General features: G+C 47.8%; 1 protein-coding gene across 5 annotated transcripts in view; it reads left to right on the top strand.

Moving 5' to 3' along the window:
- Positions 1–18,930, top strand: part of LOC121598229 (dual specificity protein phosphatase Mpk3) — a 29,975-nt gene extending 11,045 nt beyond the window's left edge. For all 5 annotated transcript variants that reach the window (XM_041924781.1, XM_041924784.1, XM_041924780.1 and 2 more), the window contains exons 3-6: positions 13,831–13,939; positions 16,741–16,936; positions 17,020–17,161; positions 17,264–18,930. In XM_041924781.1, the coding sequence (XP_041780715.1) occupies positions 13,831–13,939; positions 16,741–16,936; positions 17,020–17,161; positions 17,264–17,931 (1,115 nt within the window). In that variant the 3' untranslated portion in view covers positions 17,932–18,930. The remainder of the gene's footprint in view (positions 1–13,830; positions 13,940–16,740; positions 16,937–17,019; positions 17,162–17,263) is intronic.
- Positions 18,931–21,540: the final 2,610 nt, after the last annotated feature.

Here is a 21,540-nt window from a genome sequence, read left to right as displayed (position 1 = left end):
CACGCCCCCCTTTTGCCCCATCCTACTATCCCATCTCGTCTCTTCCGCTGGAGCAGCACTTGTTGCCATTTGTGTAGAGTGTGTGCGCCCCCGGCCCATCCCATATAGCCATATACGCAAGGACCATGATGTAGGTGAGATGACATTAGCAAACCGAACCGTACGAGCAGAGGAAAAAGAAGAACGGGCAAAGGCAACGGCAAACACACAACCACGCAACATCACCGACGAACGATTCGAGGCGTGATTTCATCGGATGTGAACTTCAAAATGGTGTGATGCTATTGAATGAATATCGCGCCGATGACAGGCGAGCGAGTGTGTGTGTGTGTTTGTGGCTCTGTGTCCGTATGTCAAATGCGAGGGAGCGAATGCGAGAGCAGTGAGAAAGAGAGAGAGAGCGAGTGCAAGGGAGAGAAGGCGTAAAGAAACAGTGTGGGTAGAGAAAAACATGAATGAAATTCGACACACTGAAATACATCAGCTTCCCCCGCTTCCCTCTCCCAGCAAGCAACCTTCCCTTCTTCCCCCTTCACCTCCACCACCACCTGTCAACCTTTTCCGCTTGCTTCCCTTCCCCCCCCCCCCCTGTCAGCCCTTTACGTTTGCTAGGTGGGTTCGTCGTCTCGCGCTCACTCCGCACTATATATCTGCTCTCTCCTTCTCTGTCACTCTGTCGCTTCGCTGTGTTCGCTTCGTCACCTCTGCAGCGGCAGCACGATGAAAAAACGCTTGCTGAGCAGCAAGCGCGCGGATTTTACCAACACAGCCACACACATTCCCTTTTTAGTTTGAACGTGTGTCCTATACAAAGCCGCGCAAGCGCGTCGCTTTCTCGTCGCTGGTGTGTGTGTGTGTGTTTGGTGAGATTTTTTTTTTAATGTCCAATAGTTCCGAGCTCGGTTCGCGCTCCGTTGCTATAGTAGCCGTTGCCGCGCATCTTCACCTCGACACCGCCGCGGTACCGCATTCCCTTACGTCATCCCGATCCTTGCCTGCGTCTCTGTCATCCTCAGGCGTTGAACATAGTGGGGAGGAGGGAGAGGGGGAGGGAAAGGGAGCCGTGAACCGTCATCGATGAATGGAAGAAGAATCAACCGGATGCGAGCGCGACAATCACCTTTTCGATAAACGGAAAACATCACCTTCCACCCCTCCTTTTTACTCGTTCTGTCTCTTTCTGTCGCATGCCTCAAATACTTGTTCTCATCACAAATCAAAACCCAACAGTTTCAATGCTCTGTTTGTGTTGGTGATGTATGTTGTTTTTTTGTTTGGTGTTGTTGGTATATTCTTTAGCCAACATCCAGCATTCGATGTATTATCCCACTCTCTCTCTCCCTCTCTGTGGTTGTGTGTTGGTGATGAATACAAATTGGAGCTTACCACTGGAGCTCTATATGTGTGTGTTAGTAGCGAAGAACACAAAAAACACACTATCGGAATGTGTCAACACACATGCTCACAACACGGTTGGATTTACATTCTAACCACTGGAGCTGATCGTTGCTTTGAAACAACTTAAAAGAATGTTAGAAGGTAATGAACGTCAATTGAACCAGGTTACAGTTTAACGTAATGTCTGCTGATCGGACACATAGTACATGCGATAGCGCCCAGCCGCTTTGACAAGACAGACGCTAGATCGAACCTCAGCCTGTGTGAGGAAGCTTTTGAGAAGGGGGCGAGAGCCAAATAAACAAACAGTGAATGACCAACAAGAATATGCCGAGATTAGAAGAGCAAAAGATGATCTTCCTGATCCATAAAAAGATTTAGTCCTTCGAACCGGATCATTTTACAGCTTGATGTGTGCAACTATGCCGATATTTAAACCTAACTTATTCAAAACCAATTAAAACCAACCCATAAAACCCTTCTGATTGTTAAGTGCGTTTACCCTAGTACACGCAGCACCAAACTTCTCCCCCCCCCCTTCGATCGATACTTGATCGACTTCTCGACACCCAATCGATCAAGTGTGTGGATCTTTTGCCGTAGAACCAAGAACCAAACAACAACGATATCGATGAAAGATGGAGAACGACCCCCGAGAAAAAGAAAACCCAACCCACGAGGAGAAAGTTTACATACACACGCACACAAACCCACACACCTATGTTCCCGGGTTCAATTTTCCGTGCCTTTCCCCTCGTACTCCTCCCGGGCCGACCGAAACGCCTACACCACCACTGATCGATCGCGTGTGGAAGGTTTTTCTTCCAAGGTCGGTCATTTATCTCGCTCGATAGTGTGTCTGTGTGTGTGTGTCTCGCTTTCGCCAGCCAAGGCAACCAAATCCGATCGCACGCGCACCACATGTGTGAGTGTGTGTTTTTCATGATTTGTCTAAACTTCTGACAACGTGGAAAAAACCACACAGAAAACTCTAATGAAAGATTGTTTACAGAGAGAGGGATCGAGCTGTTTTTTTTGTTGCTTCACTTTGGTCCACCATCTCCTCCTTTCTCCTTACCGAGAACCGGGGGAGCACGAGGGATGCCCACAAGCTTCCGCGATTGGAAGATTTTTGGGGACGGGTGGCCGTCGTCGACGTTTCCTTTGCAATGGAGCTCGGCGACTCTTCGTTCCCTTTTGAGTGTGTGTTTAACAGGCAGTGCAGCTTCGCTTCATTGGATTCATCCGGTCGTCGACTGATCGTTCCAAAAACACACAGTGCTGTGTGTGTGTGTGTGTGTGCAGTCGAATGTGCCCTTTGCTCTCCTCTGAACCCGCCCAGCAGCAGGGCAGCAGCAACACATTTCCCTTTCGTTTGCAGTTTGTTTGATTAATTAATTTCTACCTCGTGCCCCTACGGGACCCCGGGACAAAAATCATTCACATTTCAGTTGTGTCTATGTGTGTGTGTGTGTGTGTGTGTGTGTGTGTGTGTGTGTGTGTGTGTGTGTGTGTGTGTGTGTGTGTTCAGTCAGCATTATTTTATACCGGCGGCAATGATTTATAACCGAGCTTTGTTAGTTTATTTTCAAAAAACCATAAACAAAGTGTATCTTTAACTAACACTCCCGCCCATGTTCTCTCCCTCAGCGATCCCAAACGGCCATATGGTGCACGTTTAAAAAAGGAGTAAAACACACACACATACACAAACACGCCCCACAAACCAAAGAAAATCATATGGTTGCGTTTCCGCTGCGGCAGTTATTCATTCCCACACCCCAAAAGCGCGGGGCACAGCTTCATCGGCTTCATGTGGCATCGTCATCATCTTTTCTTGGATCTTTTGATTTCTTTTCCTTCTGACAAACTCTGCTCTCTCTCTCTCTGCTTTCCTTGCTTACCCTCTGGGTACGATATTGTAATGGGAAGGCCATTCATGTGTTGTTGTGTCAACGGAAATACAGAACGAACAGAAACCTTTCCACTGTTTCGCGCTTCGCTTCGCTTGTCTTTCCCGCTGTCTTCTAATTTCCATCAAGCTTCCGGTCGCGACGAACCACCCAGGCCCGGGAGAGGAATCGTGGATGGGAATGGGGGTTGAGGGGGGTTTTGTATGTTGCAACCGGAAGCGCCGAAGAAGGCTGGGAAAAAAGTAAAAGCAGTGAATAGAATATGATCAGCACAGAATCAGCCAGCCACACACTGTTTCGTGTGTGCGTTTGTTGTTTGTTTTGTACTTTTTAGCATTTCGTTTCGAGCTGAGCGTGTTGAGATACGGTTGCATTGTACAGTGTACAGATTTTTGAACCCTTTTTTGTGTAATTTTGCAACGCTTTTTCGAAATGTTGAGTTTGCCAACGATTTCACAATCATTTCATAATGAAACAGCACTTCCTGGGAAATCAATTCCATTTCCCCGCCCGGTTCCTTTTGGCTCATAATTATGTCGTCAAGAAACGAACCCTCTCCCCCCCCCCTTTTTTTGCCCAGAGGTTGACACGCGAGCACCTTCTTTCCGAGAAGCGTTCGTCCCGATTGGTTCCATTTGACGTCGAGTATCCGCTACCCGTAAAATGTTGCTTCAAATAAAAAGTGTCACCGTTTTCGGAGCGGCAAAATGGAAGCAAAATATAGATTTGCACCTTTTTCGTCGGAAAAACGGCAGCGGTCGTCCCGGCATGTGTGTACGCGTGTAGCCATTTCGATGTGTGTGTTTTTAAGGCGCTCTCAATTTGAAGCGAGTGGATTCATTTGGAACACAATAAAAAGTGTTCCCAAAAACGGGCAGCAGCAGCAAACACACACGCGACGCTGCTTTTTGGGTAGAGCTATCGTTCGTAAAGCACACCGTAGATTCTATTTCGATAGCATGGAATTTTCCATCACAGCCATCTGGGGCTTCCAGGAAGATAAACTTGGCAGGTTTTCCGCGAAGCGAAGCGCAAGAACTCCCATCGGAAGCTTTCCCCGAGTGCAGAGTGAGAGAGAGAGAGAGAAAGACCGTGCGTGTCGTGTGTTTTTATACCTTTCCTAGAAATAGGTTGTTTCGTTTGCTGCTTTGCTAAACTCAAATGCAAATTAATATTTGTTATCGTTGATGGTTGTGTTTTGTTGACAATGAAGCGCGTGTAGCGTAATGATTATTGAGCTTGTTCAAAAATCGCCCGCTTGCAACTGCTTACCATTGCTTTGTTGTGTAAATGCTTTCGAAATTGCACAATTTCAATATCAAACTCAATTTTCTCATCCGTCATGCAAGTGAAAATTTAAACGCCTCTTCAAAAGGGCCAAAGAAAATACGCCCGCTCTCGAAATTGAGCTGTGAGCGCGGGTCTGCACATTTTTAGCAGTACTGTTAATTCTCTGAAATTGGAAAATACACAACAACCCACACACCCGGGCCGGGCCCGGGCCGAGAATGTAACGAGACACAATCGATCATACGGGCGCGCACACACACACACACACACACACACACACATGGAGCTCACAAAAACAACCTACACACGTTCGCAGAAAAGCCATTACACCAACGCACTCCAAAAGGGCCAGGGCTTTTTGCTGGGACGCTGGCCTAGGCGATGGCGACGTTACACGAGTCGTCCTACACGTCCTACGTCCTTTCGCAGTGAAAGTTCTATTGTTACGATCGCTTCTTTTGCTTCTTCTTCTTCTTCTTCTTCTTCTGGTGTGAGTCTCACACTGGGATGATTGTGTGTGTTTCGTAGAACGACAGACAAATAGCTGCTATTACCCATCTCCGTGCCGGAGCAGCAGCATGGAATTGCAATGGTAATCCTGTAGCGCAGTAGTAGGCGAGCTTCGAAGGATTCGGCATAAAATGCGCCCGAAAGGTATGCAATGCGTACTGCAGTTGGGGAAATCCATTAGAGTTAAATAGATCCTCGCTTGATGCCCTGGCTTAAACCATTTGATGACTATCTATTAATAGCCGAAAGCTATTTACAAATAGAGCAGCTCCCCACTAAGAGACCATTTTGCTGTGTGAATTGCATACTTGCAGGCGCACTTTTGTAGATAATGAAAGTTATGTTTTATCTTCATTCATTAAGAAAAGCGCTACGTTTACATATTTATAGCACAATGAAGAAGAGAATCTGGAGCTTGGGTGGAAATGTCCATCCTTCCTTCCCCCACTCCCTCTGCTTTCTAGACAGACAATTAGCAACGGCGAGAGAAAGAGAGGGAGCTCTTTGGCTCATACCTTTTGGAACCATCCCAAAGAAGAGAGAAATTCGAAGAGAAGACGCTTCCACACAACTCCAAACGCTGGTTTATCCTTTCCTCGTGTGGGCCCAGGTGTGCGTGTGCCATGCAAGAGGGCGGGCGTCTGTGCTTTCGCTTTCTCTTCCTTTTTTTTGCTTGGTTGTTTTTTGCAAAAAGTACGCGGGGGAGTTGGAATTGGATGGAAAACTACCCCCGAAAATCGATGATGCTTGAAAGATGATGATGATGAGAGAAGATGGGCGGCGGCAATGGTAAAACTTCTGAGCCTTCTCCTCCTCCTGCCGTCCACCCGCCGGTGTGAAGGCGCCCGGCAGGTTGTCCTTTCCAGTGCTGTGTGTGTGTGTTGGTCTAGCAGTTTTGCGTGGGCGATCAACCGTCGCTACGTTGAAATGCGTTGGCGTACCGCCGTCCTGTTTTTTTCCTCCTTCTCCTCTCCCTTAAGGCCGCCTGCGGTCTATGGGGTTGTGCGGCTTTGGTGCGCGGCTCGAGGAGGTAGTTATTTTCTGCCACTCCAAATCCTTGATCGTTGAGCTCAGCAAAAGCGTTATATCCTCTCCCGGCCCTCGGTTTATTGGATGGTGTGGTTTCTGCCTCTGCCTTGCTGCAGAGGCGTATTGCGGCGCACGGCGCAAAAAAAAGGCATCTCTCGCAATCTGTCCAACGCATCCATCCACCCTTCGGGTCAACTTTGGGAGGGATAAATGTAGGCGCACGTGGGCGTCGTGAGCCTTTTTTTTGGGGGGTCGGCTTTTCCCGGTGACATTGTGTGTGTGAGGGGTGAAAAGGTGAGCAACGGCAAAAAAAGCTCACAAAATAAATCGAGCCTAACCGTCAACAAATATGAGTGGAGCAAAACGACTTAGAATGTTTCATGAACGACGAACGTCCACCTGCAGGCGAGCAAACTGTGTGGCTGTTTGTGACTGCTGCCTGGCGTTCGTTTTGGGTTGGTATAAAGGCTATTACGGGCCAAATGAGAGAGTGGTGGATGTTGATTATGTTGCGAGGGGACAGGTGACATGTTTGCGGATGAAATGCTGCCCACCAAAACTGGCTTACAGCACGCATACAAAAACCCCTTAAAGGAAAGGATATTAGAGGACAAGAGAAAAAAGCACCTCCCGCTGTACTTTCATTTCAATTTTTCGCGTAGGAGTGCCACCAGCAAAAGAGTGCAGGTGGCAGTATGGTATATTAGGTGAAACACTTGATATTTGTTGCCTTAAAAGTTATCCTACTGCAATTATTTCTACATTAAGTGTACGCCTGGTGGCTCACTACACCGAACTGGCTGCGTACGTGATTTTTTCGAGCAGTTTCGACATTTGTTTTCGGTTGAATTGGTTTGATGCTCCCACTGGTGCCCATAATTATCTTCGATTCGAGGTCCTCACATTACGGTGTCAATAACGGTCTGCTTTCCCAGATTGTCAATTTCCATCTACACAAACCAGACAGCGGAAGCGTCGCTTGACTACTACTGACGTCACCGTACGACGGTGACGCAATTGCGAAAGCTTTTTTGCTCATGATACATAGAATCGCAGGACGTAGAACGAGCACACACACACAATATATATCAATAACCATCATGACGCTACGAAACTGCACGTGCTCTCGGTTCAGTTACAGCGCGCTTCACGCTTGGGAAAGCTTGCAGCAGTCGTCTGCCGTCGCGTTCGGCGGCGTTCTTTGTTCGTCGAATGGCTCAGCTACGATACTAAAAATGGCACGGCAGAAGATGTATAAAAATGTATCATTTTAAGAGCGGCTAAAGAACGGGAGGGAAAAGAGTCTTGAGTTCTGTGTCTCTGATTGTGTGTCTGTATTTGGACATGATTTCCATTTTGCTTCGGCTGTTTGGTTTCGCACACAAAATGACGTCGATGCTGCCGGTGCTGCGTAAAGCAAATAAAACCCGCTTCGATTGTCTTCGTTTCGGTTCGCTTGCGTCGGAATGTTATTTCCGGCGTGCGGGCGCTCCCGTTGATGGTTTCCGGCTGACCTGTCCTGGGGCCTCAGGCTGGAATGGTGTCTTAAAGGCGCGCACCACCGGCTTGGGGGAGTGGGGCAAGGCAGCACTTTAATTTAGCTCTTATCGGGCTCTGTCTCCGATCGAAATGATTAACGCTCGCTCTGGTCTTTTTTTTTTTGTTATTGCTACCCCTTTTGCCCTTTAAATCCACACGATACAGTTTAGTGTGCTCCGTTTAATACATAAAGACACAGACGCACGTTTACGTTAGCACCCCTTACCCCCGTGCTGAAACCTACATCTGTCATGCTCGTGCGTGACCGTACGCCGTCAGGGCGCGGTGGCCGTCGTCGTCGTCGTCGTCGTGCTCGCTACCCATTAAGGCAACATTGTTCGAACATGATGGGGCAACGCGGGCACACACGCGATCGTTGCGCGAGATCGCTCGAATCGTACTTTAACCTTTTAACCATGCATGAAGAATGTGACCGGCGCACGCTTCATATACATTTGCTTCCTGTTTTGCCAAATGCCAACCAAAAATCGATAAGAGGTTCTTTTTGTGTTGCGAAGTCGAATTTAGCCGCCCCAGTCTAATCGAACGAGCGATGGTGAATGAAATGTCATTCATTTAACTCATAATGTTTGCTCTATGAAACTTGTCTTTATGCTTTTCGACTGTCTTGAAATCCCGTTCATAAAAATCATTCCCGAAAGGAAGCTAAAAACATCCACACTTTCCATTCACACACAGACACTTTTTCCCCCGCAACACATGCATTGCTTTCCAGCACGGAGCACTTTTTTGCGCTGCGCATGTATGACTCTCTCTCTCTCTCTCTCTCTCTCTATTGCTTGCTTCACCACCCAACCATGTCGTAATGTATATTCCTTTCCCCGAAAGCAAAAGCAAAAACTGGCCAGCCTTCTTCCTGCATCTCAGCTCTCCTGCCTTCCCGTCTGCTGTTTTTTTTTTTGCCTTTCAGCGCGCAGAAATCGATCCGCAACAATTTTCTGAATGAATCCCACGCGCGCTAGCCGAAGCATGCGCAGTCTGTAGTTGTGCTAGCAGCACATGGACGGGCCAGCGAGCGAGCATTGATTGTGTAAGGGCGTCGTTGTTGTTTTTTTCATTCCCTTTGCAATGATTCCCTGTGCTCCCCCCCTTCTCGCTTCCTGCCCCCATACAGGCAGCGTAAAAATTCGTTCATTTTCCCTTGTTTTTTTGTTTGTTGTTGTTTGCCTTCAATGAACGATGAGTGGCACTTGTCTAATGGAGCTGGAAACCGTTGTCTGTTTGTTTAATGATGAAGACGTGTGTGTGTGTGTGTGTATGTGTGTGTGTGTGTGTGAGTGTGCGGTTCAAAGTGGAGCAAAAAGTGATCTTGACAAATTATTGAAGGATGTTTTGCCAGCAGAAGCGGGGCGCACCCTGATACATTGATTGATTGTAAATAAATTCAAACTGACACACAGACCGAGAGAGGGATAACGAGGTATGAAAGAGTAAGCTGTACATTCAGTGAGCGCCTTTGGGCACGAACCACCGCCTACTTAGGATGCCATCAGCATCAGCAAACGTAAAGATCTAAAGCAAGCGGAACGGGAGACCTCTTCGCGACCTCTGTCTGTCTGGCCCGAGCGGCCATTTGTTGTATAGGATCAATGACCACAAATCGGCGACACACTGCAGCACGCACGGATGGATGAGTAAAATTCCCTTTTCCACTTGTGTGTGTGTGTGTGTGTGTGGATGCATTTGTGGGCTGAAACACACGCGGTATTCATTTTACGATCCAAAACGACCCGACGAGCAGAAGCAGCAGTCGAAGGGAAGCGAACGGCGTAAAGCACAAGAGGAGGTCTCCTCCTTCACCGTGCTGCCGGCCACACTCTCTAGACGAAGAAATGGAGCAATAAAAAGCTTATGAATGAAACTACCCACCCACGCAAGCACGCCTGCTCGTAAGTTGAGGGGGGTGGACCACCACACAGCCGTCTGGCCGTCCCAGGTCTCTGCAGCGTGGAGTGCAGCAGTGTGTCTTGTGAAAACCGCTGAACGAGCGTCTCCAGGGCGGGCGGTTGGCCGTTTGCGTGGAGATTGTAATTTACACACAAGCGAAACAGACACGTCCCGTGGCAGTGGCAGACACTTGGGGGGAGTTTTGTGTTGGCAAGACTTTGCTGCCATTGCTGTGTAATAATGGAATTTGCCAGCGTGTAAACATTGGTTCGAGCTGGCTAGGAATATTTTACCCGCGGAAGGTACCACAGCAGAGGACAGAGGAGCGCGGAACGGAGTTGAAAAGAATGGAAGAGAGGGAACTGTTTATGCCTAACTTTCATAAACGCGAATCAAGATCAGGTTGTTGGCATCGGAATGTGTCAAAAATTGCTTACACATCGTCGCTGTATGCCATAAATATTGGAATTTTCATAAGCAAGAGAAAAGCTTGTCATGGTATTGTTGACTTGGAGCTGCCTTTTGGAGAAATTCTATCTCAAAAAGACAATCCAATTTGAGAACTGAAGGTGCCTTATTGCGAATTGAAGGGCCTGCAAGTTAATATATCATGTCATCAAACATCCAACCTTAACTTTTACAAACTTTTTTGTACAATTGCTTCTAATTATTTCGCAAGGACATTCGATGCTATCTTTTGCCTCGCTGTTCACTTAATTGGCAATCACAGTTTGTGGGTTGGTTTCCCCTTTTAAGTAACACCGTTTGTGACTGTTTGTGACACTTGCTTTTCCACTTCTTTTTTGTTGTTTGTTACTCCATTTCTTTGCTCCTTTCCCTATATTGGGCAAAACGAAAGCACGTTGGCCACCGTGTGCTTTTAGCGGCTATAATAGTGAGCATAGCTGATAGACGAGCGAAGGTAGGTCGGTTGATGATTGGTTGGCACCATCTCTCCTCCCTCCAAAGCGTGCGCCCACAGCCGCCTACGGTGTGCCATACCATGCCAACCAACCGCGTGTGGCCTCAAGGTGCATTTGTTTGCCGTTTATGTGTGCGGGTTTGGATGTCTGTTTGCTCCAGCGGGGCTACTGCTCCTCTGCACTTGACTTGTGCTGTGAATCAAGTGGCTGACGGCCGGAAATTGTGCACGATTGTGTGGGGTGTGTGGGATGAGAACATGTTCGTACAACACGGCAGCAGTTCGGTAGACGCTGAGCTTAGCGTTGTTAAAATTGTATAAAAATACTCTATTTTACATTAGCGTCCGCATTAGCGTTCCCAGTCTCTATTTATGGAATAGAACTATGTCAGTCTCTACACTCGCTTAAGTTTGCATCCAATTTATGTTTTATCCACAAACATACAACACCAAACAATCACTGCACACTACCGACACCTATTTCTATTCGGTCCGTTTCCATTTCAACTCCATTTTCAATTAAAAAAGCCAATTAAACAACTACAAAGCTCGCAAACGAAGCGCTCGGATTGAGCTGCAGTGCAAACGCGCGACAGTCGAGAGCATCCGCTCACAGGCCCGGAAAGCTGCCGCTACTGCTTATTTTTAGCTCTGATCGGAAAAAGGCACATCCCCCGTTTATTTGCAGCCTTTCTCCTCCTCCCACGGTGCATCCATGTCCCCACCGGTGGAGCGTTCATTCATGTATCCTTTTGCTCGTCCCGCTCGGGCGCTTGAGGCTTATCTAAAATTGAAAGCTCTAAACATAGCCCCACACACATACTGCGCCTGATAGAATACACCGCACCTTCCACTGTCACCAGCTCGCTAGTGCCCCCCCCCCCCTGCGAGGGCGTCCGCAAAACCTTCGGGCCGGCTGTGTGGCATGCGGGCGCGCGCGCGATCCCTTTCAGCGTGTCCCCGTTATTTCGATTCGCTAAAATTAGACATCTAACAACAAACATCCATCCATCCATCCATCCGTCCGTCCATTCGGTACCGTCATTTTGGGATTGCAATCATTGTGAGCACACACAAACACACAGAGAGAAGCTTTTCCCAGTGATAGTGGGCGTCGTTTGCATTTCAAAGCTCTTCTCCGCCCGTGCTGCAACAAAGCGTACTTCGCCACAAGCTGGGCCGCGTGAGAACCTCGCCGATGGGGATATTATGGATCGAACATTGAATGATGATGTTCGAGGAATTCGGGGGGGGGGGGGGGGGGGATATGCCTAAAAATAAGTTTACTCAATGAACTCCCCTTGCCCCAAGCCCTTTCGCGGGGTCCCGCTTTCTCTTTCCGCCTTGCCTTGCTCGCTGCTCGAGTGGAGCGGTGGAGCGAGATTGAATGTAATGTTTTAACAATATAACCGAGACGAGACCGGCACTACCACCCTTATGTACTCCGAGCTAATGACGCCCACGCCAGCCGCTGCTGCTGTGTAGAATGTGTGCTCTACGGGTTCTCTAGCCTCTTACCCCGATTTTACGAAGGTGTTCTGGATCACAGACGTTGGCGGCGGTACATTGGCCCGGTGGGCTGATACATAGATCCATCCGTTCCGAAGAGGATGCTATGTACAAGCTCTGGCTTCCCGATATGAAGCAGATACACCAATTCTAGCCACACGTGGGCTAGAACAAAAGAACGAGAAAGAGAGAGAGAGAGGATGTAGGTGCTGATAGCGAGAATCGTTCTGATATCTCCAGCAACTAGAACACAAATTCTTGATGCTCCCTCTCTCTCTCTATCTATCTCACTCTGTCTGTTGACGTCACAAATGATGATTCATCCTCGTCCCTTAGGTACTCGGGGTAGTGTATCGATCGGCTCTTTCCTCTACGGGCTAGAACATCGTCCTCTTCTGCTGGTGATGCTAGAACGATAGCGTCAGAACACGAACCTGCAGGAGTGACCGTCCACTTACTGTCGTCCCACCTCCACTGAGCGAGGGAGTCTCTGTCCAAGCTCTTCTGAATCCACGTGTATGGAGCGTGTATGTGTGTGTGTGTTTGTTTGTCGAACCGATGCAAATGCTTTCAACGCCCACTCTACATCCCAGTACACAACAATCAACCGGCGTTTTTTTTTTTTCGGGGTCTAGATAGAGGGAGTAAGGTGGGTGGGATGAAGGGACTTCCGAGAGATTTTGCTCCGCAACCTGTGCAACGCGCTGTCGCTCTCGGTTAAAGGTAAAAAAGGTTCGCCCACGCGCGCTTGTTCAGACCAACAGCGACGGCGGTTGGTCGGTTCCTCCTCGCTGCTTACTTTCGGTTTCTGTTTTGATCGTTAAGGGAAAGGTGGGGGCAACTGCACACACACACACACACACACAAATGTGCCACGTGCCTACATGCAGAAGTGTGCAATGGGAAGTAGAAGGGGTAGTAGTGGGGAAGATGTATCGTTGTGTGTTTGTGTGTGGGCGCCACTCGTTCGGTTGGGTCGAGTTGTAAGAAACTGCTTGCTTAGAGACACACTCGTACGTACGTGTGTGTGTGTGTGTGCTAATGTATGTATGTACGATCATTATCAGACGTGCCGGGGCGGTGGATGGGGATGGAGGAGCCCAAACTTTTACATTCCTTTGCGCGCCACCCCGTCCACAAGCCGCAAGGACGTACAGGGGGCCGTACAGAGATGAATGAACGAAGAAGCCATGAATGAATTTGGGATGTGGGATGTGTTCGGGGGGTGGGGATGGGGCTGGATAAGAAGGAGGAACCCAGCGGTTGGTTAAAGCGAACTTTACGTAGGCGAAGCTCTCTCTCTCGCTCTTTTTATTTGATGTCGAGCAGTAGTCGGTCGAACGTACGCAGCCACCTTCGCCATGAAAGCGTGGTTGTCGTAGTACATGCGCGTTTACATACCAAATCCGGGTGGCAGGTGGGAGGAAGGAAGCAAGGTGGTAGAGTTGTAATGTTCTCTTTTAGCTTCTTTTTTTTTCGGGGTTGAAATGACTTCCCCCATGCCGTTGTTTTGGGTTACTTCGAAAAATCCCCAAAAACAGTTACCGGAAGTGTGGGCGTTCGTAGGTTCGTTCGGATCGTTCGGCAAATAGACAGATGAAATACAGAGCACGAGCTAAATGTATTGTATGTGTGAGCGTGTGTATGTGTTTTTTGCACAAATATTTCCCTCCCGATGAATGTGCTTGAACAATTTCATTCAGAAACACTCAACCAACCAAAAACTAAACCATTTTCTTTCCCTCTCTCTCTCTCTCTTTTCTCCCTTTGGCTGGAATGCTGCTGGTGCTGCTGCTGCTGCTGTGTGTGTAGGTGGTTATGCAAACTTTCGTCAGTCATTTCCGGAGTGGTGCGAGGATGAAGTCATCAACGCGAACCTGCAGACGGGCTGTGCGGCAACGGAGCAACTGATGGGATTAAGGTAAATATAATGCAAAAAGTTCGGTACAATGTGGGCTGCGTGTTGGGTGGCGCTGGTGAAGTAGGGAAACCTCTGTGCACCATTTTGTTTGCTTAACAAATTACATTTCTTTTGTGTGCGAGCATGCACGTGCGTGCTCATTGAGGCGTGGGAACCCATTATTTTAGTATGATTATTTTATGTTAAGTTGATCCTGTAGAAAGATAAGTAGATAAGTAGAACTTACGTACAATATATAATAATTATAGGAAAATAGCAAAAGGAAGAAAGAGTTTTACAACAAAAAATATGTAAAAAGATCACTAAGATAAGACACAAACACTTAACCTAACACTTTAAGGACCGTTACGCTTCTCAAGCAACGAACGCAGCCTGCAACAAGAGTTGTACCAAACAGTACGCAGCCATAGTAAGCGAAAGCGAAGCGAAAGCGAAGCGAAAGCGAAGCGAAGGAAGCATGCTAAATCTCGCCTCTGCGTTTCGGTTGTGGGAAGGGTAATATGAAACATTTTCTCGCTGTTTATCCATGCCACCCGCGTGGACCGAAATTCTGTCCTTGCTTCCTACAAGGGATTACGCGTGTTTGTGGAGGTTGCAAATCGCAACAAAAAACGCAGCCTAAGAGTAGTACCTAAAGGAGAGGAAAGCACACAGCACGGCCATCGTAGCAAAGTGGACCAGATTGTAGGTCCTGACAAGTGCCGAGAGAGGGCGGGGGATATATTTATATTATCAACATGCTTACCAAAGTACAAAAAAAAATCCTTCGTCCCCTTTCCATCAAATTCTTACACACTGACACAAACACACACACACTCACATCCATGCAAAAGAAAATGTGCGTGGGCGGTCGGGAAATACTGGGGCACGAAGATGCGGGATGGCGTAGTAGTAGGTACAGTCAACCCACGGTTGCTACTTCGAAACCCCGGGGAGGCCAGGAGGCGTTCGTCGTCTACCATTTACAACCGCGCGTGCTACAATGGTGTGTGTTACATGGAGACGGCACTTTCTCTCTCACACCCATACACGCTCTCTCTCCATCTTGCTCGCTCTCTTTTACGCTATGTTTGAGAAGCGAACTTCATTCAGCTCGAGCCGTTTCGAGGATGGTTACTACGATGGTGTTCCGTGCCGTCGCCGTTGCGCGCGCGCTCACTGTCGTCCACGGGGTTGCTTCGAAACGGCAGTAGTAGTCCGTCAGAGTGCGTTCGACCGGCTGCTGCACCGGAAGGTTTCTGGCTGCCACGGGGCCTGTCCGTGGTTCGTCCGTGTTGTTCAAAATCGTGCGGTTGTTCCGGCTGGCGGCGGTGGTGGTGTTGTACTGTCCATCCTCATGCTACTGTAGTGCTGTGGTGCTGCAGTGGCTTGTGAAGTGTGACTTTGCTCGCGGAATCAAACATATCAAAACGACCTCTAAAGAGTGACAAGAAGGAGAGAAAGACGACAGAAAGCCAGTGCGTGAAAATGAAAATGTGTCTGGCAAGGAGGTGAGCAATACCAACGAAGCGAAGCTAATCGTCCTCCAATCCTTCGTCCACCAATTCCCTGGGCATTGGGTACTGTGTGTGTGTGTGTGTGTGTGTGCATATCATGCAAGTCCTTTTTACCTCAAAACCATCACAATGATTGTTCGGTTGACGACACTACTATCACCCCCGGATGGTTCTCGTCACCGTCAACGTTGCAGCAACATTTGTGGCACTGTTCGGGGGGAGTGCGATTAGGTATCGGTGCTCTAAGATAGGAAACAAAGCTCTTGTGGGTAAAGCTTGCTGCTGCACACCTTTTGGGTCATTAAAAACCACATGAATCTTGCTTCAACGGTAGCAGCGCTTGACGATGGAGTTTCCGCACCGGCAGCAGAAACAGCAGCAGACGAAGCAGCAGACGAAGCAGCTCCCTCAGCAGCAGCAGCAGCAGCAGCAGCAGCAGGCACAGCAATAGCGACGGCATGTCTCCGAACGATCGCTTCTCCTCCCGTCGTAGTACGCACAGGCAGTTTGTATAGCTTTCGCACCAGCCGAAGGTAATTTTTTTCCGGGAGAGCGACGGCAGAGGAATTATGGTGCAAAGTGGTGAAAAGCGTCCGACCTTAAACGGGTCCATTTTTGCACTATTTCGTTTTGTAATTCGTGTAAAATTGTGATAACAGTACAAAAAATGAGAAAATAATTAAATGTTAGAGTTAGAGCCAAGGCGTTAATAAGTTCATGAAAGCTTTTAAGAAACATCGAGTTTTGCTTATCAAACGTACAAATGCCTGTGAAATACGGTGTGGAAGCGATAAAAGACTTAGTGCGCCTAAATGTATGTAATCTTACGCCAGAATGTATGCAATTCATTACTGTAGGTAGGCGTTGGTACATTTTAGTGCAGTTCATCTCATTAAAAGATGTAATTAATGATAATAGAGAGCCATTTTCGGGTGAAGAGACTGCTCTTACAAAGCCGAGTTCGATTCTCATCTGGACCGTCCAATCATATCAAAAATTGATTATACAATTACGTTGAAGCTTAGGGAATACGTATAGGTCGGCATTATCCCCTAGCGAAGAAGAAGAAAAAGAAGAAAAATATAGAAAAATAAAAAGAAGAAGCAAGCGCTGGTTCAAATAGTGGAATACACTCCAAGAAAATAGCGCCTTAATTTATGCAACCCGCACTGCATTATTGCAGTTTTCATGTCTTAACAAGCCAAACCAAACCCAACCAATAAAGCTCCGAGCGTTTGAAATACCAAACAATAATCAAACAATAACCACAATCTCTCCTATTGGTTCTTCTCTTCCCTCTCTCAGATCCCTCCGCATTTCGATCCCATTCTCGGACTCGGCGTGCAGCAGCAGCACCGAGTCGTCGGACTGTGAGAGCAGCACCAACTACCTGTCGGAGGCGGCGGTTAGCGTCGAGCCGGTCGAAATACTGCCCGGCCTCTTCCTCGGCAATGCCTCGCACAGTGAGGATCTGAAGTCGCTGAAAAAGTACAACATTAAAGTAAGTAAAGCGGCTGTCGATTTCCCAAACCCTCGAGTCCCGATTCTAACGGTGAGCACTTTCTTTCCCCAACACCCAAACAGTACATTCTGAACGTGACGCCCGATCTGCCGAATGTGTTCGAACGGGACGGCCAGATACGCTATCTGCAGATACCGATCACCGACCACTGGTCGCAGGCGGGCGATCTGGCGAACCACTTCCCGGATGCGATCAAGTTTATCGGTAAGTTGGTCCCTCAGAGTGACCCTTTTTTTTTTGCTGCCAGATCTCCACTATCTCCCGTACTAATCGTTCTGCTTCTCTCTCTCTCTCCCTTTTTTATAGATGAAGCCCGCTCGAACGGATGCGGCGTGCTGGTGCACTGTCTGGCCGGCGTGTCCCGCTCGGTGACGGTCACGCTCGCCTACCTGATGTTCGCACGCACCCTCTCGCTGAACGACGCCTTTCTGCTGGTGCGCTCGCGCAAACCGGACGTCTCGCCCAACTTCCACTTTATGCAGCAGCTGCACAGCTTCGAGCAGCAGCTCAACATCGACCCGACCCAGTCGGCGTCCGCCAAGCAGGCGCTCTACTCGGCCTCCTCTTCCTCAGCGGCCTCTTCCTCCTCGGTCGGCGGCGGCGGCGGTGCATCCTCAACCGGTGGCCATTCCGTGTCGACGACCCCGTACAGTGCCAGCTCGATCGGGTCGTCCGGTTCGGGATCGGCCGGGCTGGAGCCGTCGGCACGGCAACACCTCCACCACCACCAGCACCACACGACGACGCCCCACCACGCCGCGCATCTGCACCATCAGCATGCGCTGCAGTCGAAGCACTCGATGCATCAGGTGCACTCCCGGCACGCGGTCAAGTACACCTGCGCCTGCGTGGAGGTGGAGTGCAAGTGTACGCAGGCGGCGATCGATCTGCTCGGCCCGTTCACCACCGGCATCTCGCCCGACTCCGGCATCGAGTTCGACCGGTGGACGCCGAGCAGCAACACGCCGAAATGAGATACGGCCGGCGTGGAGGGTGGACGGTTCCAACTGCCGGACCACTTCCACCACCACCACCACCACGGCCACGATGATCAACCCGGTGGCGGTGGGGTCGTTGCCACCGTCGCGGAGGACACCGGCTCACCCTCGTCCGATCCGGCAGGCTAAAGAGAGAGCGAGAGCGAGAGAGGGATCTTCTGAGACATGTTTTTCGCTTCGCGCGTGTGTTGTTGTAGTTGGTGGTGTAGCACCTCCAACGCACACACACACACGTTAGCCAGCGCCCGTTTCCCTTGTCCTCGTATAGGACGCTCTGTTTCGCGAAAAGCCCCCGTCTTTCCCTTCCACGGGAATGGACGAAACAGGAAACCCGAAAAGGGACGGAACGAGTGCATCATCGTCATCACCCCATCATCAGATCATCAGGCGTTTTTGGTGAAGAGAAAGGAAGAGAAAGGAAGAGAGAGAGAGAGAGAGAGAGAGAGAGAGAGAGAGAGAGAGAGAGAGAGGGAGGGAGAGGTAGAGAGTTTCTCGCTTTAGTGTGTGTATGTGTTCTTGTATTAGCAGCAGGGGGGGGGGGGAATCCGACGCTAGGATGCTGATTAGTAGAGTAGACTTATACATATATACATACATACATACATACTACACTACGCTATATACACATCCAATGGTATATAAATATAGAGATACACCCATGCATATAGTGCATATTATAGATATATATTTATGTTAACACACGTCTCGTTATTATGAATTAAAATCTCCCTATACAAAACGAAGTAAGAGGTGACGCTCACGTTACGCTCACGTCACGCTCATAGGTGAAACGATTGCTCACTATAGGATCTTCCTGTACGAAAAAGTTACTCACTATAGAACGGTTTTGCTAACCAACTATGGGTGCTTGGATGATTTTTATTTCTTTGCGGTGTTTCCATTCTCCGAGGCAACAAGCAATGGTAGAGTGATTGAATCATTGAGGCATTTAAATCAAAATACATCATTGTTTTTTTACACACGTGTTGAAAGTGTATCAATAATTATCAATTTATTCCCAGTATTGTTTTATTGTGTAGTTCAAAACGTTTAAATAAAAAGACTTGCTTCGAACTACAGTGAACCCTCTCTTATTTGACACCTCTCCAATTTGAAAAACCTCTCTTATTTGAACATTTTCCACAGTCTCTTGATTTCCAGTACATTTTTGTCCCTCTAATTTGGAAAACCTCTGAAATCTGTATCCCTTATATTTGTGTATGGTGTTCCCATGGTTATTGAATGATGTATGCTCAAATTGGCAATCCTGTTCGCAGTTTCCTATAGCAACGGTTAAGGCTGCATACTAAATATTCTATCTCTTTTTTGTTTGTATGGACCTTTCATTCACTTTCAACCTCTTATTCTTAAGAGTTGACTGTATATGCTGACAAGTTGGCATGTTGACAAGTACATGCTTCGAACCATCATCCAAGTGCAGTAAAATGCTTGCTTGAAAGGATTGCTAAATCGTACGCTATGAACGTTGAACAATTACAATTTGGTACATCAACCCAAAAACGCGTGGTACAATGCAATATAGTGAAACCATCGGAGCTGCATAACTAGGACTAAGTGAACAACTTTAAAACATGCATATAGCGGAGTTATCGGGCCCATAAATCGGGCCTCTATACGCAGATGGGTGGAAAGGCTCAGTACGAGTTGTGTTAAACATAAAAAAATGATTTATTGAATTTTAGTTTATTCATCCACTGAAAGTATATCTTGCGGCAAAAATAATCTTATGGTTCAGCAGTGACATTACAACTGAACTGCACTGTAAAACTGAAACGAACTGCAACTCCTATTGGGAAAAGTAATGGGACAATAATATACACGGAATAAGGACATTTCTGGGTCATGTTTTTTTTTATATGCGCACATGATGAAGCAACACAGTTGAATGAAGTTAGTTTAATTGTTTCTATCAGCATTTAGCACTCCTCCCATGGCTGCAAATAGCCTTGCAGAAGATGGGGCACGGGTCAATAATAAGCCGTGACAGTGAGCCCTGTGGAAGGAAGACTCGGACCCATATGTCATGACATTTAATAGTATGATATAGTAGTCAAACATCTTCTTCTTTGCCTTAACAACCGTTGTCGGCCAAGGCCTGCCTGTGCCACACCGGGGCTTGGTTTTTAGTGACTTTTTGATAACCCATAGCAGGTAAATAGGCAGTCATACTGGAACTTAAACCCATGATAAGCATGTTGTTAAGTCGAACAAGTTGACGACTGCACCACGAGTCCAGCCGATAGTCAAACATACTGAAAAAGAAAGTGGACCACGATTGCTAATGTAATGGAAACACTAACATTTGTAAATAAGTCAAAACTATGGAAGGGCTATAAACCGGGATAACAATTGGATGGAAACCTATACCAAGATATCAACAAGGTCATAATATCAGTAAAAAGACATCACAAGAGAGCAGGATTGCTTATCTACATGTTTGCATGAAAACAGTTCAATGTGCCCTGCAGTCAGTATACACGTCTTAGGTTATGTTGCGAAACCCTGCAACCGGGCCAAATTAACTAGTCAAACACAAAAAAGCCAACAACACAAACCACCACACAAACGATCGATTATTTCCCTTCATTCAATTCAATTCGTATGCGTGTGCGTATGCGTGTGCAGTAGTGCGCAGCGCGCCCTGTATTTGTGTATGTGCGCGTGTGTCGCTGTGTATGTGCATTTCTATGAAGAGAAAAAAGAGGGGTGTAGAGGGGAAGAGGGGGATGATGGTGGGTCATTTGTGTAGATGTATTGCTGTTCATGGCACGCCTGCACGTGCGTGTTGGTTTTTGTTCGAACGACAGCACACACCTCAGCAGGCGTCCCAGCAGGACCCTTCTTCCTTTCGTTTCCCGTTTTTCAATCACTCTTCTTCCTCATAAGTCGCCCCAACCCCCTTCCCCTTTCCCACGTGTGAGTGTTTAACGTTTTTTAACGATACTCTGCCAATAGGACGAGCGGTGTGGGGGGGGGAGATGAAGAAGCTCATTGAGGTGTTTGCACACACACATATACACAGTTACTACCTTGAGCCCTTGAGCTACTTTGAAAATTTAGAGAGAGAAAGAGATAAAGAGAGAGAGAGAGAGAGAGAGAGAGAGAGTTGAGTGGAATGGAAGAAAATGGAATTTTATGCTGTTGTTGTCGTTTGTGAATGGATTTATGTGGAGGTGGTTTGTGGATTTGTATGCGAAAGGATTGTAGTTAGTGAAAGGGGGCAGGGCAGGGAGTTGACCCCAGTTTTGTACTTTTGCCCGCCGTAAAAGCTGGGTAGGTAGAGGAGAAGGGAGGAAGGGGGGAAAGGTTACAGATTATAATGATGGTTGCTCATAATGAGGAATTGGAATAAGTCGGTTGGACACAGCGAGACAGAGAGAGAGAGATGACAATTTTAAAAAGACTATTTGATAGGCAGAGAGGAAAGGGGGGACGAAGAAAAAAAACATTAAATGTGAAAATTCGTTTTGGTTTAAAGCAGATCGCACAAATTTATTAAGCTTACTAGACAGACGAAGGAGAGGAGAGTGGGGGGGGGACAGACACGACGACACGCGGTGGTGG

This window comes from Anopheles merus, chromosome 3L (assembly GCF_017562075.2).
Source record: "Anopheles merus strain MAF chromosome 3L, AmerM5.1, whole genome shotgun sequence".
NCBI classification, from domain to species: Eukaryota; Metazoa; Arthropoda; class Insecta; order Diptera; family Culicidae; genus Anopheles; species Anopheles merus.
The sequence above is the reverse complement of the archived record's forward strand: the minus strand, read 5'-3'. Positions and strand labels throughout refer to the sequence as shown.